Below are 21,658 nucleotides of genomic sequence, written 5' to 3' on the forward strand. Positions count from 1 at the left end.
TACTTAGAAAAACTGATGGATTGGTATGTAGCATTTATGGATCTGGAGAAGGTGTATGATAGGGTTGATAGAGATGCTTTGTCGAAGGTTTTAAGAGTATATAGTGTGGGAGGTAAGTTGCCACAAGTAGTGAAATGTTTTTACTAAGGATATAAGGCATGTGTGCGAGTAGGAAGAGAGGAGAAAGATTGGTTGCCAGTAAATGTCGGTCTGCGGCATGGGTATGTGATATGCCCAATGTCGTTTAATTTGTTCATGGATGGGGTGGTTAGGGAGGTAAAAGCAAGAGTATTGGAGAGAGAGAGATAGAGAGAGAGAGAGAGAGAGAGAGAGAGAGAGAGAGAGAGAGAGAGAGAGAGAGAGAGAGAGAGAGAGAGAGAGAGAGAGAGAGAGAGAGAGAGAGAGAGAGAGGCGAGTATGCTGTGTGTTGTGGATGAGAGGGCTTGGGAAGTGAGTCAGTTGTTGTTCACTGATGATGCACCTCTGGTGGCTGATTCGGATGAGAAACTGCTGAGGTTGGTGATTGAGTTTGGAAAAGTGTGTTAAAGGAGAAAGTTGAGAGTGAATGTGAATAAGAGTAAGTTTATTCGGTTCAATAGGGTTGAGGGACAAGTTTATTGGGATGTAAGTTTGAATGGAGAAAAATTGGAGGAAGGGAAGTGTTTTAGATATCTGGGAGTGGACTTAGCAGCATATGGAACCATGGAATAAGGGCGAAAGTTCTGGGAGCGATGAAGAATATGTAAAAGGAGAGAACGTTATCTCGGAGAGCATAAATGGGTATAGTTGAAGGAATAGTAGTTCCAACAATGTTATGTTGTTTCGAGGCATGGTCCATAGAGAGGGTTGTACGGAGGAGGGTGGATGTGTTGGAATTGAAATGTTTGAGGACAATATGTGGCGTGAGGTGGTTTGATCGAGTAAGTAATGAATAAAAAAAAGTGTGGCTGAGAGAGCAGACAGGGGTGTTTTGAAACGGTGTGGACACATAGAGAGAATGAGTAAGGAGAGAGGATATATATGTCAGGTGAAGGGAACAAGGAGAACCGGGAGATCAAATTGGAGGTGGAAGTATGAAATGAAAAAGATTTTGAGGGATCGGGGCCTGAACATACATGAGGGTGAAAGGCGTACAAGGAATAGTGAATACCGGGGTGGAGGTGCTTTTAGTGGAGTGAACCTGTGCATGTGAAGCGTTTGGGATAAGCCATACAAAGGTCGGTGGGGTCTGGATGTGGACATGGAGCTGTGGTTTCAGTGCATTACACAGGAAAGCTAGAGACTGAGTGTGAAAGAATGTGACATTACTTGTCTTTTCCTGGCACTGTTTCCTGTATGGCAGGGTAGTGGCAGGAATCGATTAAGGCAAGGAAGTATGAATATGTCTGTGTATGTATATATATGTATATATTGATATGTATATGCATGTATATGTTGATATGTATATGTATATATATGTGCATGTATGGGCAACACAAACCTCGCCTGGTGGTAGAGTGTCCCGCAGTGTATCGAGACAGACTTCCCCAGAACTTTTAAAGGGGAAGTAAATGTTTATAGTTGTGTTACTGGAGTGTTAGTTTTCATACATGGTGCTTTGACAAGAAAATAGTGAAATTGGAAAAAAATGTAGCTTAGACATTAAAGCTTATTGATACAGTGGTTAAATTGATGAGAACTATTGTTGACGTTTGTGTAAATAAATTATACATTTCCTTTTTCCATAGCCAGAGGTTGAACCAGTATGTGACATTCATTTTTCATTTTCATTTCAAGCTAGAATTTTCAGTTTTCTAAATTGTTTCTTACATTTTTCATATGTATATATATGTATGTGTGTGTGTGTGTGTGTGTGTGTGTGCGTGTGTGTATGTATGTGTATGTGTATATATATATATATGTATATTATCCCTGGGGATAGGGGTGAAAGAATACTTCCCACGCATTCCTCGCGTGTCGTAGAAAGCGACTAGAGAGGACGGGAGCGGGGGGCCAGAAATCCTCCCCTCCTTGTACTTTTTTAACTTTCTGAAATGGGAAACAGAAGAAGGAGTCACGCGGGGAGTGCTCATCCTCCTCGAAGGCTCAGATTGGGGTGCCTAAATGTGTGTGGATGTAACCAAGATGTGAAAAAAGGAGAGATAGGTAGTATGATTGAGGAAAGGAACCTGGATGTTTTGGCTCTGAGTGAAACGAAGCTCAAGGGTAAAGGGGAAGAGTGGTTTGGGAATGTCTTGGGAGTAAAGTCAGGGGTTAGTGAGAAGACAAGAGCAAGGGAAGGAGTAGCAATACTCCTGAAACAGGAGTTGTGGGAGTATGTGATAGAATGTAAGAAAGTAAATTCTCGATTGATATGGGTAAAACTGAAAGTTGATGGAGAGAGATGGGTGATTATTGGTGCATATGCACCTGGGCATGAGAAGAAAGATCATGAGAGGCAAGTGTTTTGGGAGCAGCTGAATGAGTGTGTTGGTGGTTTTGATGCACGAGACCGGGTTATAGTGATGGGTGATTTGAATGCAAAGGTGAGTAATGTGGCAGTTGAGGGAATAATTGGTATACATGGGGTGTTCAGTGTTGTAAATGGAAATGGTGAAGAACTTGTAGATTTATGTGCTGAAAAAGGACTGATGATTGGGAATACCTGGTTTAAAAAGCGAGATATATATAAGTATACTTATGTAAGTAGGAGAGATGGCCAGAGAGCGTTATTGGATTACGTGTTAATTGACAGGCGCCTGAAAGAGAGACTTTTGGATGTTAATGTGCTGAGAGGTGCAACTGGAGGGATGTCTTATCATTATCTTGTGGAGGCTAAGGTGAAGATTTGTATGGGTTTTCAGAAAAGAAGAGTGAATGTTGGGGTGAAGAGGGTGGTGAGAGTTAGTGAGCTTGGGAAGGAGACTTGTGTGAGGAAGTACCAGGAGAGGCTGAGTACAGAATGGAAAAAGGTGAGAACAATGGAAGTAAGGGGAGTGGGGGAGGAATGTGATGTATTTAGGGAATCAGTGATGGATTGCGCAAAAGATGCTTGTGGCATGAGAAGAGTGGGAGATGGGTTGATTAGAAAGGGTAGTGAGTGGTGGGATGAAGAAGTAAGAGTATTAGTGAAAGAGAAGAGAGAGGCATTTGAACGATTTTTGCAGGGAAAAAATGAAATTGAGTGGGAGATGTATAAAAGAAAGAGACAGGAGGTCAAGAGAAAGGTGCAAGAGGTGAAAAAAAGGGCAAATGAGAGTTGGGGTGAGAGAGTATCATTAAATTTTAGGGAGAATAAAAAGATGTTCTGGAAGGAGGTAAATAAAGTGCGTAAGACAAGGGAGCAAATGGGAACTTCAGTGAAGGGCGCAAATGGGGAGGTGATAACAAGTAGTGGTGATGTGAGAAGGAGATGGAGTGAGTATTTTGAAGGTTTGTTGAATGTGTTTGATGATAGAGTGGCAGATATAGGGTGTTTTGGTCGAGGTGGTGTGCAAAGTGAGAGGGTTAGGGAAAATGATTTGGTAAACAGAGAAGAGGTAGTAAAAGCTTTGCGGAAGATGAAAGCCGGCAAGGCAGCAGGTTTGGATGGTATTGCAGTGGAATTTATTAAAAAAGGGGGTGACTGTATTGTTGACTGGTTGGTAAGGTTATTTAATGTATGTATGACTCATGGTGAGGTGCCTGAGGATTGGCGGAATGCGTGCATAGTGCCATTGTACAAAGGCAAAGGGGATAAGAGTGAGTGCTCAAATTACAGAGGTATAAGTTTGTTGAGTATTCCTGGTAAATTATATGGGAGGGTATTGATTGAGAGGGTGAAGGCATGTACAGAGCATCAGATTGGGGAAGAGCAGTGTGGTTTCAGAAGTGGTAGAGGATGTGTGGATCAGGTGTTTGCTTTGAAGAATGTATGTGAGAAATACTTAGAAAAGCAAATGGATTTGTATGTAGCATTTATGGATCTGGAGAAGGCATATGATAGAGTTGATAGAGATGCTCTGTGGAAGGTATTAAGAATATATGGTGTGGGAGGCAAGTTGTTAGAAGCAGTGAAAAGTTTTTATCGAGGATGTAAGGCATATGTACGTGTAGGAAGAGAGGAAAGTGATTGGTTCTCAGTGAATGTAGGTTTGCGGCAGGGGTGTGTGATGTCTCCATGGTTGTTTAATTTGTTTATGGATGGGGTTGTTAGGGAGGTGAATGCAAGAGTTTTGGAAAGAGGGGCAAGTATGAAGTCTGTTGGGGATGAGAGAGCTTGGGAAGTGAGTCAGTTGTTGTTCGCTGAAGATACAGCGCTGGTGGCTGATTCATGTGAGAAACTGCAGAAGCTGGTGACTGAGTTTGGTAAAGTGTGTGAAAGAAGAAAGTTAAGAGTAAATGTGAATAAGAGCAAGGTTATTAGGTCCAGTAGGGTTGAGGGTCAAGTCAATTGGGAGGTGAGTTTGTATGGAGAAAAACTGGAGGAAGTAAAGTGTTTTAGATATCTGGGAGTGGATCTGGCAGCGGATGGAACCATGGAAGCGGAAGTGGATCATAGGATGGGGGAGGGGGCGAAAATTCTGGAACCCTTGAAGAATGTGTGGAAGTCGAGAACATTATCTCGGAAAGCAAAAATGGGTATGTTTGAAGGAATAGTGGTTCCAACAATGTTGGATGGTTGCGAGGCGTGGGCTGTGGATAGAGTGGTGCGCAGGAGGATGGATGTGCTGGAAATGAGATGTTTGAGGACAATGTGTGGTGTGAGGTGGTTTGATCGAGTAAGTAACGTAAGGGTAAGAGAGATGTGTGGAAATAAAAAGAGCGTGGTTGATAGAGCAGAAGAGGGTGTTTTGAAATGGTTTGGGCACATGGAGAGAATGAGTGAGGAAAGATTGACCAAGAGGATATATGTGTCGGAGGTGGAGGGAACGAGGAGAAGAGGGAGACCAAATTGGAGGTGGAAAGATGGAGTGAAAAAGATTTTGTGTGATCGGGGCCTGAACATGCAGAAGGGGGAAAGGAGGGCAAGGAATAGAGTGAATTGGAGCGATGTGGTATACCGGGGTTGACGTGCTGTCAGTGGATTGAATCAGGGCATGTGAAGCGTTTGGGGTAAACCATGGAAAGCTGTGTAGGTATGTATATTTGCGTGTGTGGACGTATGTATATACATGTGTATGGGGGTGGGTTGGGCCATTTTCTTTCGTCTGTTTCCTTGCGGTACCTCGCAAACGCGGGAGACAGCGACAAAGCAAAAAAAAAAAAAAAAAAAATATATATATATATATATATATATATATATATATATATATATATATATATATATATATATATATATATATATATATATATTAAAAAGGGGGTGACTGTATTTTTGACTGGTTGGTAAGGTTATTTGATGTATGTACGACTCATGGTGAGGTGCCTGAGGATTGGCGGAATGCGTGCAAAGTGCCATTGTACAAAGGCAAAGGGGATAAGAGTGAGTGCTCAAATTACAGAGGTATAAGTTTGTTGAGTATTCCTGGTAAATTGTATGGAAGGGTATTGATTGAGAGGGTGAAGACATGTACAGAGCATCAGATTGGGGAAGAGCATTGTGGTTTCAGAAGTGGTAGAGGATGTGTGGATCAGGTGTTTGCTTTAAAGAATGTATGTGAGAAATACTTAGAAAAGCAAATGGATTTGTATGTAGCATTTTTGGATCTGGAGAAGGCATATGATAGAGTTGATAGAGATGCTCTGTGGAAGATATTAAGAATATATGGTGTGGGTGGCAAGTTGTTAGAAGCAGTGAAAAGTTTTTATCGAGGATGTAAGGCATGTGTACGTGTAGGAAGAGAGGAAAGTGATTGGTTCTCAGTGAATGTAGATTTGCGGCAGGGGTGTGTGTTGTCTCCATGGTTGTTTAATTTGTTTATGGATGGGGTTGTTAGGGAGGTAAAAGCAAGAGTTTTGGAAAGAAGGGCAAGAATGAAGTCTGTTGCTGATGATACAGCGCTGGTGGCTGATTCGTGTGAGAAACTGCAGAAGCTGGCGACTGAGTTTGGTAAAGTATGTGAAAGAAGAAAGTTAAGAGTAAATGTGAATAAGAGCAAGGTTATTAGGTATAGTAGGGTTGAGGGTCAAGTCAAATGTGAGGTAAATTTGAATGGAGAAAAACTGGAGGAATTAAAGTGTTTTAGATATCTGGGAGTGGATTTGGCAGCCGATGGAACCATGGAAGCGGAAGTGAATCATAGGGTGGGGGAGGGGGAGAAAATCCTGGGAGCCTTGAAGAATGTGTGGAAGTCGAGAACATTATCTCGGAAAGGAAAAATGGGTCTGTTTGAAGAATAGTGGTTGCAACAATGTTGTATGGTTGCGAGGCGTGGGCTATGGATAGAGTTGTGCGCAGGAGGGTGGATGTGCTGGAAATGAGATGTTTGAGGACAATATGTGGTGTGAGGTGGTTTGATCGAGTAAGTAATGTAAGGGTAAGTGAGATGTGTGGAAATAAAAAGAGCGTGGTTGAGAGAGCAGAAGAGGGTGTTTTGAAATGGTTTAGGCACATGGAGAGAATGAGTGAGGAAAGATAGACCAAGAGGATATATGTGTCGGAGGTGGAGGGAACGAGGAGAAGTGGGAGACCAAATTGGAGGTGGAAAGATGGAGTGAAAAAGATTCTGAGTGATCGGGGCCTGAACATGCAGGAGGGTGAAAGGCGGACAAGGAATAGAGTGAATTGGATCGATGTGGTATACCGGGGTTGACGTGCTGTCAGTGGATTGAATCAGAGCATGTGAAGCGTCTGGGGTAAACCATGGAAAGCTGTGTGGGGCCTGGATGTGGAAAGGGAGCTGTGGTTTCGGGCATTATTGCGTGACAGCTAGAGACTGAGTGTGAACGAATGAAGCCTTTGTTGTCTTTTCCTAGCGCTACCTCGCACCCATGAAGTGGGAGGGGGATGGTATTCAATGTGTGGTGAGGTGGCGATGGGAATGAATAAAGGTAGGACAGTATGAATTGTGTGCATGGGTATATATGTATGTGTCTGTGTGTGTATATATATGTGTACATTGAGAGGTATAGGTATGTACATTTGCGTGTGTGGACGTGTGTGTGTATATACATGTGTATTGGGGGTGGGTTGGGCCATTTTTTTCGTCTGTTTCCTTGCGCTACCTCGCAAACGCGGGAGGCAGCGACAAAGCAAAATGAATATATAAATATGTATAAATATTATTTATTTATTTATTTATCTTGTTTTGTCGCTGTCTCCCGCGTTAGCGAGGTAGCGCAAGGAAACAGACGAAAGAATGGCCCCAACCCACCCACTTACACATGTATATACATACACGTCCACACACGCGATATACATACCTATACATCTCAACGTATATGTGTACATACACACACAGACATATACATATATACACGTGTACATAATTCATACTGTCTGCCCTTATTCATTCCCATCGCCACCTCGCCACACATGTATTAACAACCCCCTCACCCCTCATGTGTGCGAGGTAGTGCTAGGAAAAGACAACAAAGGCCCCATTCGTTCACACTCAGTCTCTAGCTGTCATGCAATAATGCACCGAAACCACAGCTCCCTTTCCACATCCAGGACCCACACAACTTTCCATGGTTTACCTCAGACGCATCACATACCCTGGTTCAATCCAGTGACAGCACGTCGGCCCCGGTATACCACATCGTTCCAATTCACTTTATTCCTTGCAAGCCTTTCACCTTCCTGCATGTTCAGGCCCGATGACTCATAATCTTTTTCACTCCATCCTTCCACCTCCAATTTGGTCTCCCACCTCTCCTCGTTCCCTCCACCTCTGACACATATATCCTCATTGTGAATGTTTCCTCACTCATTCTCTCCATGTGACCAAACCGCTTCAAAACACCCTCTTCTGCTCTCTCAACCACACTCATTTTATTACCACACATCTCTCTTACCCTATTATTACTTACTCGACCAAACCACCTCACACCACATATTCTCCTCAAACATCTCATTTCCAGCACATCCACCCACCTGCGCACAACTCTATCCATAGCCCACGCCTCGCAACCATACAACATTGCTGGAACCACTATTCCTTCAAACATACCCATTTTTGCTTTCCGAGATAATGTTCTCGACTTCCACACACTCTTCAACGCTCCCAGAATTTCTGCCCCCTCCCCAACCCTATGATTCACTTCCGCTTCCATGGTTCCATCCGCTGCCAGATCCACTCCCAGATATCTAAAACACTTTACTTCTTCCAGTTTTTCTCCATTCAAACTTACCTCCCAGTTGACTTGACCCTCAATCCTACTGTACCTAATATCCTTGCTCTTATTCACTTTTACTCTCAACTTTCTTCTTTCACACACTTTACCAAACTCAATCACAAACTTCTGCAGTTTCTCACATGAATCAGCCACCAGCACTGTATCATCAGCGAACAACAACTGACTCACTTCCCAAGCTCTCTCATCCACAACAGACTGCATACTTGCCCCTCTTTCCAAATCTCTTGCATTCACCTCCCTAACAACCCCATCCATAAACAAATTAAATAACCATGGAGACATCACACACCCCTGCTGCAAACCTACGTTCACTGAGAACCAATCACTTTCTTCTCTTCCTACACGTACACATGCCTTACATCCCCGATAAAAACTTTTCACTGCTTCTAACAACTTGCCTCCCCCACCATATATTCTTAATACCTTCCACAGAGCATCTCTATCAACTCTATCATATGCCTTCTCCAGATCCATAAATGCTACGTACAATTCCATTTGCTTTTCTAAGTAGTTCTCACATACATTCTTCAAAGCAAACACCTGATCCACACATCCTCTAACACTTCTGAAACCACACTGCTCTTCCCCAATCTGATGCCTTCACCCTCTCAATCAATATCCTCCCATATAATTTACCAGGAATACTCAACAAACTTATACCTCTGTAATTTGAGCTCTCACCTTTGTCCCCATTGCCTTTGTACAATGGCACTATGCAAACATTCCGCCAATCCTCAGGAACCTCACCATGAGTCATACATACATTAAATAACCTTACCAACCAGTCAACAACACAGTCACCCCCTTTTTTAATAGATTCCACTGCAATACCATCCAAACCTGCTGCCTTGCTGGCTTTCATCTTCCGCAAAGCTTTTACTACCTCTTTTCTGTTTACCAAATCATTTTCCCTAACCCTCTCACTTTGCACGCCACCTCGACCAAAACACCCTATATCTGCCACTCTGTCATCAAACACATTCAACAAAACTTCAAAATACTCACTTCACCTTCTTCTCACATCACCACTACTTGTTATCATCTCCCCATTAGCCCCCTTCACTGACGTTCCCATTTGTTCCCCTTGTCTTATGCACCTTATTTGCCTCCTTCCAAAACTTCTTTTTATTCTCCCTAAAATTTAATGATTCTCTTTCACCCCAACTCTCGTTTGCCCTCTTTTTCACCTCTTGCACCTTTCTCTTGACCTCCTGCCTCTTTCTTTTATATATCTCCCACTCATTTGCATTATTTCCCTCCAAAATCGTCCAAATTCCTCTCTCTTGTCTTTCACTAATATTCTTACCTCTTCATCCCACCACTCACTAACCTTTCTAATCTGCCCATCTCCCACGCTTCCCATGCCACAAGCATCTTTTGCGCAAGCCATCACTGCCTCCCTAAATGCATCCTATTCTTCCCCCACTCCCCTTACCTCCTTTGTTCTCACCTTTTTCCTTTCTGTACTCAGTCTCTCCTGGTACTTACTCTCGCAAGTCTCCTTCCCAAGCTCACTTACTCTCACCACTCTCTACACCCCAACATTCTCTCTTCTTTTCTGAAAACCTCTACAAATCTTCACCTTCGCCTCCACACAATAATGATCAGACATCCCTCCAGTTGCACTCTCTGCACATTAACATTCAAAAGTCTTTATTTTGCGCGCCTATCAATTAACACGTAATCCAATAACGCTCTTGCCATCTCTCCTACTTACATACATATACTTATATACGCCTCGCAGTCATATAACATTGTTGGAACCACTATTCCTTCAACCATACCCATTTTTGCTTTCCAAGATTACGTTCTCGACTTCCACACATTCTTCAACGCTCCCAGAATCCTCGCCCCCTCCCCCACCCTATGATTCACTTCCGCTTCCATGGTTCCATCCATGATTTCTCACCCGTATAAGCCACCAGCGCTGTATCATCACCGAACAACAACTGACTCACTTCCCAAGCTCTCTCATCCACAACAGACTGCATACTTGCACACACCTCCCTAACAACCACGTCCATAAACCATGGAGACATCACGCACCGCTGCCGCAAACCTACATTCACTGAGAACCAATCACTTTCCTCTCTTCCTACACGTACACATGCCTTACATCCTCGATAAAAACTTTTCGCTGCTTCTAACAACTTGCCTCTCTTACCATATATTCTTAATACCTTCCACAGAGCATCTCTATCAACTCTATCATATGCCTTCTCTAGATCCATAAAAGCTACATACAAATCCATTTCCTTTTCTAAGTATTTCTCACTTACATTCTTCAAAGCAAACACCTGATCCACATATCCTCTACCACTTCTGAAGCCACACTGCTCTTTCCCAATCTGATGCTCTGAACATGCCTTCACCCTTTCAGTCAGTACCGTCCCAAATAATTTCTCAGGAATACTCAACTAACTTATACCTCTGTAATTTGAGCACTCACTTTTATCCTTTTTGCCTTTGTACAATGGCACAATGCAAGCATTCCGCCAATCCTCAGGCACCTCACCATGAGTCACACATACATTAAGTAACCTTACAAACCAGTCAACAATAAGTATTAGTCAGACATCCCTCCAGTTGCACCTCTCAGCACATTAACATCCAAAAGTCTCTCTTTCGCATGCCTATCAATTAACACGTAATCCAATAACGCTCTCTGTCCATCTCTCTTCTTACATAGGTATCTTATGTATATCTCTCTTTTTAAACAAGGTATTCCCAATTACCAGTCCTTTTTCAGCACATAAATCTACAAGCTCTTCACCATTTCCATTTAGAACACTGAACACCCCTGTACACCAATCATTCCCTCAACTGCCACATTACTCACCTTTGCATTCATGTTACCCATTACTATAACCCGGTCTCGTGCATCACAACTACTAACACACTCACTCAGCTGCTCCCAAAACACTTGCCTCTCGTGATCTTTCTTCTCATGCCCATGTGCATATTCACCAATAATCACCCATCTCTCTCCATCCACTTTCACTTTTACCCATATCAATCTAGAGTTTACTTTCTTACACTCTATCACATACTCCCACCACTCTTGTTTCAGGAGTAGTGCTACTCCTTCCCTTGCTCTTGTCCTTTCACTAACTCCTGACTTTACTCCCAAGACATTCCCAAACCACTCTCCCCCTTTATCCTTGAGCTTCGTTTCACTCAGAGGCAAAACATCCAGGCTCCTTTCCTCAAACTTACTACGTATCTCTCCTTCTTTCTCGTCTTGGTTACTTACATCCACACACATTTAGACACCCCTTTCTGAGCCTTCGAGGAGGATGAGCACTCCCCGCGTGACTCCTTGTTTTCCGTTTCCCCTTTTAGAGAGTTAAGATGTAAGGAGGGGAGGGTTTCTAGCCCCTCGCTCCCGTCCCCTTTAGTCGCCTTCTAGGACACGTGAGGAATGCGTGGGAAGTATTCTTTCTCCCCTATCCCCAGGGACTTATATATATATATATATATATATATATATATATATATATATATATATATATATATATATATATATATATATATATATATATATATACTAATAGAAAACTACTGTTTTTACAGGCATTTAGGATCTATCTCAATATCATCGTTCTTTTTCATTCTGATTCCTATCTCAAAAGTACAAAAGACGCCACCTTCTGCGCAGCATCTCTAGTGCACATATGTTATTGTTGAATTATGTCTTACAAGAAAAAAAGTTGATGTGCAGATAAGTTGCTTTGTTACTAGAAATTTCTGATATGAATAGCTTTAGCAAAGAGCATCCTTTATCCTGAAGGTGGTCAGACGAATAGACAACGTTTTTGAGAAAAGTGAGTAGGTAGACAGGAACTGGAAGATGGCCAGGAGACAATGGCAAGGGAATTTCGAGAACAAGTTTTAGTGTAAATGTATTTTTGTTTGTTTTTTTCTCCTGGACAACATTCTTCTTTGAAAGTCTACTTCTCTTTAGATTAGGTTTAATCCACAGAGTCCTTTCGCCATTACTGAGGCCGTTATCTCGCATCAACCAATTAACTGCTTAACATAATTAGTAGATGAAAACAGGAGCGCATTGTGTCGATCATAAATACTTCGCTCCTGGTAAAGCCAAGTGTCACAAAGACTTTATTTCCCAATATTCGCAGAAAATACTCTACAGGTAAAAGAATAAATGCCGTCCTCAATACCACTTCAAGCAAGCAGGAGGCACGCCTGAAAAACTGCTTTCCCTCTCATGAACTGCTTGCCTCTAACCGTTTCCCACCTCTTGCTGTCTCACAAGGCCCCAGTCCCTTCCGAAACTTTGTATCCCATTAAGCTTTTCGGTATCACAACAAACCAAGTCTTTCACGTAAGTACCATCTTAACATTCTTCTTCGACTCAAATGTATTCAAGAATATCTACTTAATTTAGGTTTTATCTAAACTAACTTTTTCTTCTTCACTGCTTTAAGAATGAATACTTGAAGAAATGCAAAGAAGGGCGAACAAAATCATCCTTTGTCACCCTTACATAGTCTATCCAAAAGATCTCAACTCACACTGACGCTCCCGACTCTCCAGGCATCTCATAAACCTTATCTCAGGGTACATCGCATCCTACCGCCTAAGCCTCACCTCCTGGATGCAGTTCAGCACCACAGCCGGATAACTTTCTTATGAGTTCGCACAAACTTTAGTTAAAGCAGTTCCATCATATCCACTGGGGAAATCGTTAATGATATTTATTTAGATATTCACCAGCCTTACTTTTCTGTTATCTGATCTTTTGTATTTGATTAACATAAACACTCACGTACGGCATCCCTGTTCAATAGTTTGTACTTCCAGATGTGTCATTGAATAGAGAATAATAGTTCACTGAATCTATGTAACTTCATCTGTTCAGGAGAGCTGAAATCGTGCGCTTAGGAGAACACGACTACAACGACGAATATGATGAAGCAGATCATGAAGACTTTGGCGTGGTTGAGACCATTTTGTATCCCGACTACTCTCATCCTCAGGCCTACCACGACCTGGCTCTCCTAAGGCTGGACACCCGGGTCACGCTGAAGGTCTGCTTATATATCTCTCTAGGTCGTGAGTCAAACAGTCTGATTCATTAATCCTTATACTGTGAATAGAGGGCGTATGTGCATATACCAACGTATCAGATATTCTGTTTTCAGTCTTCTCACTAAGACGTGAGATAAACAAACATTCACATCCTAAGTATTCAACTTGGTATTCTTATATAAAGATTTGCAAAAATTAGCATCTAGTCAGAGTTCGTCTGTGTCTTCTACCTCAGAACTGACGCCCTTAGTCAATGACACCATTTGTTTGGTGTTTCGAATTTAGTTTTGATTACCTTGTTACGACGTCTGGTATTGGGGTTAATGATGACAGAAATTTCCAAATGAGAATTGGGAATAGAGATACAATCATAAGTAAAAACTAAACAATGTTTTTTTGTTGTTTCAGAAATACATAACTCCCGTTTGTCTGCCATGGGGAAGTGATGCCGAAACGGACGTGACAGGACGGGAAGTCACGTTAACCGGTTGGGGCGACACCTTGTATGGTTAGTTCCAGCGCCTTGCTGTCTGTCAAACAACTTAAGTATGATTTATTTTCTAATTCAACATTATATATATATATATATATATATATATATATATATATATATATATATATATATATATATATATATATATATATATATATATATATATATATAAATACGAATAAAGTGTATATGAACGCGCACCTTCATAGAACATACAAAGCTCCAACAGCCAGGATCGAACCTGGGACCCCTTGTGCAAGAGGCAGGCATGCTAACCGCTAGGCTAAGGGACTGTATAATAGGAAACAACTATTCGAAATACTAAGTACTCGAATACCCTTCGTCTCACAATGGTGAGCAACGGGGTCTATCGGTTGTTTCCGAACAGAACACATAGCCAGCTGATAGCGTTTTACCGAACCTGACTGTACAACGCGGAGTTATATGAATACGAATAAAGTGTATATGAACGCGCACCTTCATAGAACATACAAAGCTTCGAGTACTTAGTATTTCGAATAGTTGTTTCCTATTATACAGTCCCTTAGCCTAGCGGTTAGCATGCCTGCCTCTTGCACAAGGGGTCCCAGGTTCGATCCTGGCTGTTGGAGCTTTGTATGATATATATATATATATATATACGAATGAATTGCATATGAACGCACACCTTCATAGAACATACAAACCTCCAACAGCCGGGATCGAACCCGGGACCCCTGTGCCACAGGCGGGAATGCTACCGCTAGGCTATGGGCCTGGCTGATAGGAAATAACTACTCGAATACTATGTACTCGAATACCCTTCGACTCACGTTGGTGAGCAACGGGGTCTACACCGGTTACCTCCCAACAGGCGCACATAGCCAGCAGATAGGATTTTACCGAACCTAACTGTGCAACGCAGAACCGGGACCCCTGTGCCACAGGCGGGAATGCTACCGCTAGGTTATGGGCCTGGCTAATAGGAAATAACTATTCGAATACTATGTACTCGAATACCTTTCGTCTCACGTTGGTGAGCAACGGGATCTACACCGGTTATTTCCAAACAGGCGCACATAGCCAGCAGATAGCATTTTACCGAACCTAACTGTACAACGCGGAGGTATATGAACACGAATAAAGTGCATATGAACGCGCATCTTCATTGAACATACAAACCTCCAACAGCCAGGATCGAACCCGAGACCCCTGTGCCACATGCGGGAATGCTGCCGCTAGGTTATGGGCCTGGCTAATAGGAAAAAACTATTCGAATACTATGTACTCTAATACCCTTCGTCTCTCGTTTGTGAGCAACGGGGTCTACACCGGTTATTTCATAACAGGCGCACATAGCCAGCAGATAGCATTTTACCGGACCTAACTGTACAACGCGGAGGTACATGAATACGAATAAAGTGCTTATGAACGCGCACGTTGCTCAGCAGCGTGAGACGAAGGATATTCGAGTACGAATACGTAGTATACGAATAGTTATTTCCTATTAGCCAGGCCTATAGCTTAACGGTAGCATTCCTGCCTGTGGCACAGGGGTCTCGGGTTCGATTCTGGCTGTTGGAGGTTTGTATGATATATATATATATATATATATATATATATATATATATATATATATATATATATTTTTTTTTTTTCTTTTTTTTTTTTTTTTTGCTTTGTCGCTGTCTCCCGCGTTTGCGAGGTAGCGCAAGGAAACAGACGAAAGAAATGGCCCAACCCACCCTCATACACATGTATATACATACGTCCACACACGCAAATATACATACCTACACAGCTTTCCATGGTTTACCCCAGACGCTTCACATGCCCTGATTCAACCCACTGACAGCACGTCAACCCCGCTATACCACATCGATCCAGTTCACTCTATTCCTGCCCTCCTTTCACCCTCCTGCATGTTCAGGCCCCGATCACACAAAATCTTTTTCACTCCATCTTTTCACCTCCAATTTGGTCTCCCACTTTTCCTCGTTCCCTCCACCTCCGACACATATATCCTCTTGGTCAATCTTTCCTCACTCATTCTCTCCATGTGCCCAAACCATTTCAAAACACCCTCTTCTGCTCTCTCAACCACGCTCTTTTTATTTCCACACATCTCTCTTACCCTTACGTTACTTACTCCCTTGTCTTTTCCAATTCTTTTTATGTTTTCTAAACACTTCTTTTTTATCCTTTCCAAACAGTTCCTTTTAGTCTTATCTACCATTCTTATTTAGTCTTCCAAACAGTTGTTTTTTAGTCTTGATAACAGATCCTTTTCAGGATTCCAAAAAAAGTCTTTTTTAGTTTTCTAAAGTTTTCTTTTAGTCTTCCAAACACATGATTTTTGTCTTCCTTTTTTTGTTCTTTCAAAGTTACTTATGTTTATCAACTACATACATTTGAGACTACAGAGATATGAATATTAGTTAGCAGAATAAGCAGTTCAAAACACGAACAGAATGAAATCAAGGGAAAAGATTCTCGATGCCGTTTCGTGCAATACTTACCAAAAGATTTATTTATTGTAAATGATCTTGTGCTCTTATACACCATTTTTCTCATCAACAGCTGATTTTTTTCTGTAATGGACAATACTACTATGTTCAGAGATCATGAAATAAAATCTTGTTACGTGCGTCACTGTTATGTTCACTGTTTCTCAATATTTCATTTTATCCGTAAGGTGGTTTTCCCAGCTCAGTACTACAAGAGGTAAAAGTTAAGGTGTTTCCATCCTCGAGATGCGACGAGAGTTACTCCAGCCTACGAGGGTATGGCGAATCCTGGCCTCGAGGAATTCGGGACGAAACCGTTTGTGCAGGGGACCCAAATGGAGGTAGAGATGCCTGTCAGGTAATGATCTTGTATTCTGTGATGTTGCCATGCTGCTGCACTTGTTGCTTTTAGTCACATCTAGAAAAAAAGACCTAATTGGTTAGACTCATCTGCCTTTAGATCAGTACTGATATTTGTTTGCTGATTTTTGTAATCTGTTAGAATGATTAAGGACTGAGATATGCAGCAAAACAAAAAATTACCTTTAACCCTTTTGGTGTCTAACAATATGACAAACCGGCGGAAAATTCCGTACCAAGTTTTCGCATTTGGTTTCACATTTCCATGTACGGAAAACTCTGTTTTCCGTATATGGAAATATGTAGCCCGACCGATTACACTATTACCGTCACGCGCCATAACAATAACGTCTCAGTCGCGATCACCCAGGAGTACAGGTATTTTATGGTCTGACTGCACCTTATAATCCCGAGTCTCCAAGGATTCTGACTACGGTCTCGGAAATGACGAAAACTAAGCTGTGTATGAGTGAAATACACATGGAAAAAAATATCTTAACCATTTATATGTGAAATAATATGACACCACGGACCTATTGGTCTGGCCTAATAATGTAATTTATTGATAGCCAGCAACATTTCCTATCATTTGCTGAATAAATGTTGTACTGATTTCAGTTTTTGATGAAAATTTTTAGATTTTTTTTCTTTTTACAATAACGTCAACCAATACTGCCTAAACAACCCATCTTACTGATCATTTCAAAATTCATCGGAACCATCCGGGAAGATACCTTTTTTACCGTGTGTACATTCCTTATTACTTGTCAATATCTACCTTTCCTCTATACGTCATTGTTTTTTGTTTGGATATCAGACTATAATTCAACCTTTCTTCTGCTTTGATTCTAAGAATAAGACCAATCTTACCAAGTTAGTAATCCTTCACCAGGGCGACTCTGGTGGACCCATCGTGTACCTCAATTCAGCTGGACGCTACACCTTGGCTGGCATTGTGTCCCGTGGCTATGGATGTGGCCTCAAGGACTACCCTGGCCTATATGTCAACCTCCACCAGCCAAACTACCTGGCGTGGATCAAGAATATCGCCTTCTGAATGCCTCTGCTTTTAGAATCCATCGCTTTGTAGGAGGTTTATATATGTTGTTAGATTCACTTTGCACTTATCACAAGACTGACCATTCCCTGTTGCTTAATTGCCCACTTATGTATATATTACTTAGGCTTGTTTCTATATGACTGAAACTGAAACGTCTGAAGCACCCCTTGGTAGTTTCAAAAACTGTAATTTGATATATGCTGGGAAAATACCTGTGTAGATAAAAAGCACTAAATGCTTCGCATTTAGTTTACCGAAATGGAAACATCACTTGACTGAAGAGTGCTGCATTTCGTCTGGTGTTCTTGGTAAGACATTGGAAAGGTTTTAATGAAGACTTTTGAAGTTAGCTCATTACTGAACTTTTATGTTCCATAGGCGCAATCATATGAACTACACTCGTGTATATATATATATATATATATATATATATATATATATATATATATATATATATATATATATATATATACATACATACGAACAAAGTGCATAGGAACGCGCACCTTCATAGAACATACAAACCTCCACAGGACTCGAAATGACTATTCGATTACTGTGTAATCTCCCATAAGCGATCATAGCCTAGCGATAGCACTCCCGCCTGTTGCACAGGGGTCCCAGGGTCGATCCTGGCTTTTGGAGGTTTGTATGATATATATACATATATATGTATATTGGAAAGAATTACAATTTTGCGCATGATCAAGTATATTTCTGGGTCCACGGGGAAAATGAAACACGATAACTTCCCAAGTGCACTTTCGTGTAATAATCACATCATCAGGGGAGACACAAGGGAGAAATACAACAGTCAGTTGATAAACAACGATGAGACGTAGCTAGGACGCCATTTGGTAAACATACGATTGTACAAGACAGACAACGAGCGTACCATATACTATTATGTGACAAGAAGGTGAATTGTTTACAAATTTTATCAACAATACAGTTATCCAATTTATATAGACCATCACAAAATATTAAGATTATAATTCTTTGTGTATTTAATAATAGAAGGTTCAATGATTTTTCTCGTGGTATTGAAGTTAATACCTGAGGTGGCATTACTCCAGTCAATACCATGATCATAGTTTTTAATGTGATTAAACGAGGCATTTAATTCTTGTCCCGTTCTTATTCATGTTGCTTGAGTCTAAAAGAATGATCCTTACCAGTCTGCCCAACATAAAACTTAACACAATTTCTACATGGCACTTTAGAGATGCACCCCAGGAGAATTTTCTGGTGAGTTCCTGATTAAGATATTCTCTATAGTATTATCGTTGCTGAAGGCAACATTTACATCAAAGAATTCAAGCAACATGGAAAGTAAAGTAAAATTCTTATTAAAAGAGAGAACTGAAATATTCTTGGTGTCAGTGAGAGGTTTGGGCTTCACTGATTTCTTTGCTAACTGAAGGGATTTATGAATGAAAGATCTAGGGTACTTTAACGTAGATCCAATAGAATATATCTCAAACTCATCATCTGGACTGAAAATACGTAATGCCCTAAGGAACATAGATTGAAATGATAATTTAACTCTGTCATGTTGAGATGAGTAATAATGGATATATGAGCATACATTGGTAGGTTTTCTGTATATGCTAAACTTAAACTTGTTTCCTTGCTAATGGATCATGCAATCTAAACATGGTAACATTTTCATTTTCTACAGTAAATTTGATGGAAGGCAATAAATTGTTAAGTAAGGGGAGAAACGTTTGTAAATTTTCATTTGTTGGCCAAACACAAAGAACATCATTTATATACCTAAACCAGACTGCATTATAAGGTAAGATATCATTTAGCAATTTTGTTTCAAAAAAACTCCTTATAAAGATTACTTAGTACAGGTGAAAGAGGGTTACCCATTGCCATACCAAACTTTTTACCATAATATTCTCCATTGAATTGAGATAATCAGTGTTTTATACACAATTTTATCAGTTAAATAAAAACAGACTTTGATACAGGTAAATGAATGTCATCCAAGACATCAAATAGATGTTCTAAAAGGTCATCAAGTGGAACTTTTGTGAAAAGTGAGGAAACATCAAAGCTAACAAGTTTGAAATCAAAATTAACATTGATATTATTTAGCTTGTTGACTAAATCTACTTTGTTCATGATATTAGAATTTAGATATCTTACCTACTAAAGGTCTTAGTAAAGAAACTACCGATTTGACAACTCATATGTGATGGAGTCTACTAAACTCGCTATAGGTCTTGCTGGAAAATTTTGTGTATGTGTTTTGATAAGCCCATATATATATGGCAATGAAGGGAACAAAGATGACAAACTTCTGATAGAGAACCATTACCTTTCAACATCAATTTCACTTCTTTATTGAAATGGGAATTAACTGCTTCTAGGGTATTCTTGATGAGTTTAGAATATGTTGTGTCATCATTTAAAAGATCATTCATTTTAGATGAATAATTACTTTTGTCCATAATGTCAACAGTGTTAGCCGTATCTGCTTTAGTAATATGTATATAATTGTCTTTTTAAGGTGCTGATAGATTTTATCAATCTTTTAGGGCAATTAAGTTCCACTAGTTTTGACAAACTGGCATACACTAAACCCCTACAGATATTGATTTCATCATTAGTTGAATTACTGTATTTCTCTAAATTACAAAAAGACTGTGACATCAACACATCTGGCTTCCCTTTTAGAGCAAACAAAACTTAATCCATAACCTAAGGCACACAAAGAATCCTTATCTAGTTGTTTATTGTGCTAAACCTGTCCAACACCAAGAATCATTTAGTTCTCCCTTTTGATAAGAATTCTACTTTACTTTCCATGTTGTTTAAATCCTTTAATATAAACGTTGCCTCCAGCAAAGATAATACTATGAAGAATATCTTAAACAGGAACTCACCAGAAAATTCTCCTGGGTGCATCTATAAAGTGCCATGTAAAAATTGTGATAAGTTTTATGTTGGACAGACTAGTAACGATCTTTTTGTCAGACTAAAGCAATATAGATATAGTATGAGAACGGGACAAGAATCAAATGCCTTGTTTAATCTCGTTAAAGACTATAAGCATTGTACTGACTAGAGTAATTCCACCACAGTTGTTAATTCTAAATCCAGTACCAAGAGAAACATCATTGAATCTTCTATTAATAAATTCACAAAGAATTATAATTTTGATATTAGCGATGTTCTATATAAATTGGATAACTTTATCGTTGATAAAATTCGTCAACAATTCAACTTCTTGTCCACATAATAGTTTATGATACGTTCGATGTCTGTCTTGGACAATTGCATGTATCCCAAATGGCGTCCTAGCTACGTCTCTTCGTTGTATATGAACTGACTGTTATATTTCTCTATTGTGTCTCCCCTGATGATGTAATAATTAAACGAAAGTGCACTTGGGAACTTATCGTGTTATATATATATATATATATATATATATATATATATATATATATATATATATATATATATATATATATATATATATATATATATATTATCCCTGGGGATAGGGGATTAAGAATACTTCCCACGTATTCCCTGCGTGTCGTAGAAGGCGACTAAAAGGGGAGGGAGCGGGGGGATGGAAATCCTCCCCTCTCGGTTTTTTTTTAATTTTCCAAAAGAAGGAACAGAGAATTGGGCCAGGTGAGGGTATTCCCTCAAAGGCCCAGTCCTCTGTTCTTAACGCTACCTCGCTAATGCGGGAAATGGCGAATAGTTTGAAAGAAAGAAAGATATATATATATATATATATATATATATATATATATATATATATATATATATATATATATATATATATATATATATATATATATATTCTTTTAAACTATTCGCCATTTCCCGCGTTAGCGAGGAAGCGTTAAGAACAGAGGACTGGGCCTTTGTGGAATATCCTCACCTGGCCCCCCTCTGTTCCTCCTTTTGGAAAATTAAAAA

General features: G+C 40.3%; 1 protein-coding gene across 2 annotated transcripts in view; it reads left to right on the forward strand.

Annotated features, from left to right (window-relative positions):
- The window catches only part of LOC139759044 (venom protease-like), an 81,481-nt gene extending 63,687 nt beyond the window's left edge, over positions 1-17,794 (forward strand). Inside the window, exons 6-9 of one of the 2 annotated variants that reach the window (XR_011714984.1) lie at positions 13,142-13,310; positions 13,720-13,819; positions 16,479-16,754; positions 17,468-17,794. Coding sequence is in view for 1 of the 2 variants with exons in the window: in XM_071680946.1 (XP_071537047.1) it covers positions 13,142-13,310; positions 13,720-13,819; positions 16,479-16,648; positions 17,543-17,707 (604 nt within the window). In the remaining variant the exon portion in view is untranslated. The remainder of the gene's footprint in view (positions 1-13,141; positions 13,311-13,719; positions 13,820-16,478; positions 16,755-17,467) is intronic. The other variant, XM_071680946.1, reaches the window with a different exon arrangement.
- Positions 17,795-21,658: the final 3,864 nt, after the last annotated feature.

This window comes from Panulirus ornatus, chromosome 32 (genome assembly GCF_036320965.1).
Source record: "Panulirus ornatus isolate Po-2019 chromosome 32, ASM3632096v1, whole genome shotgun sequence".
Taxonomy (NCBI): Eukaryota; Metazoa; Arthropoda; class Malacostraca; order Decapoda; family Palinuridae; genus Panulirus; species Panulirus ornatus.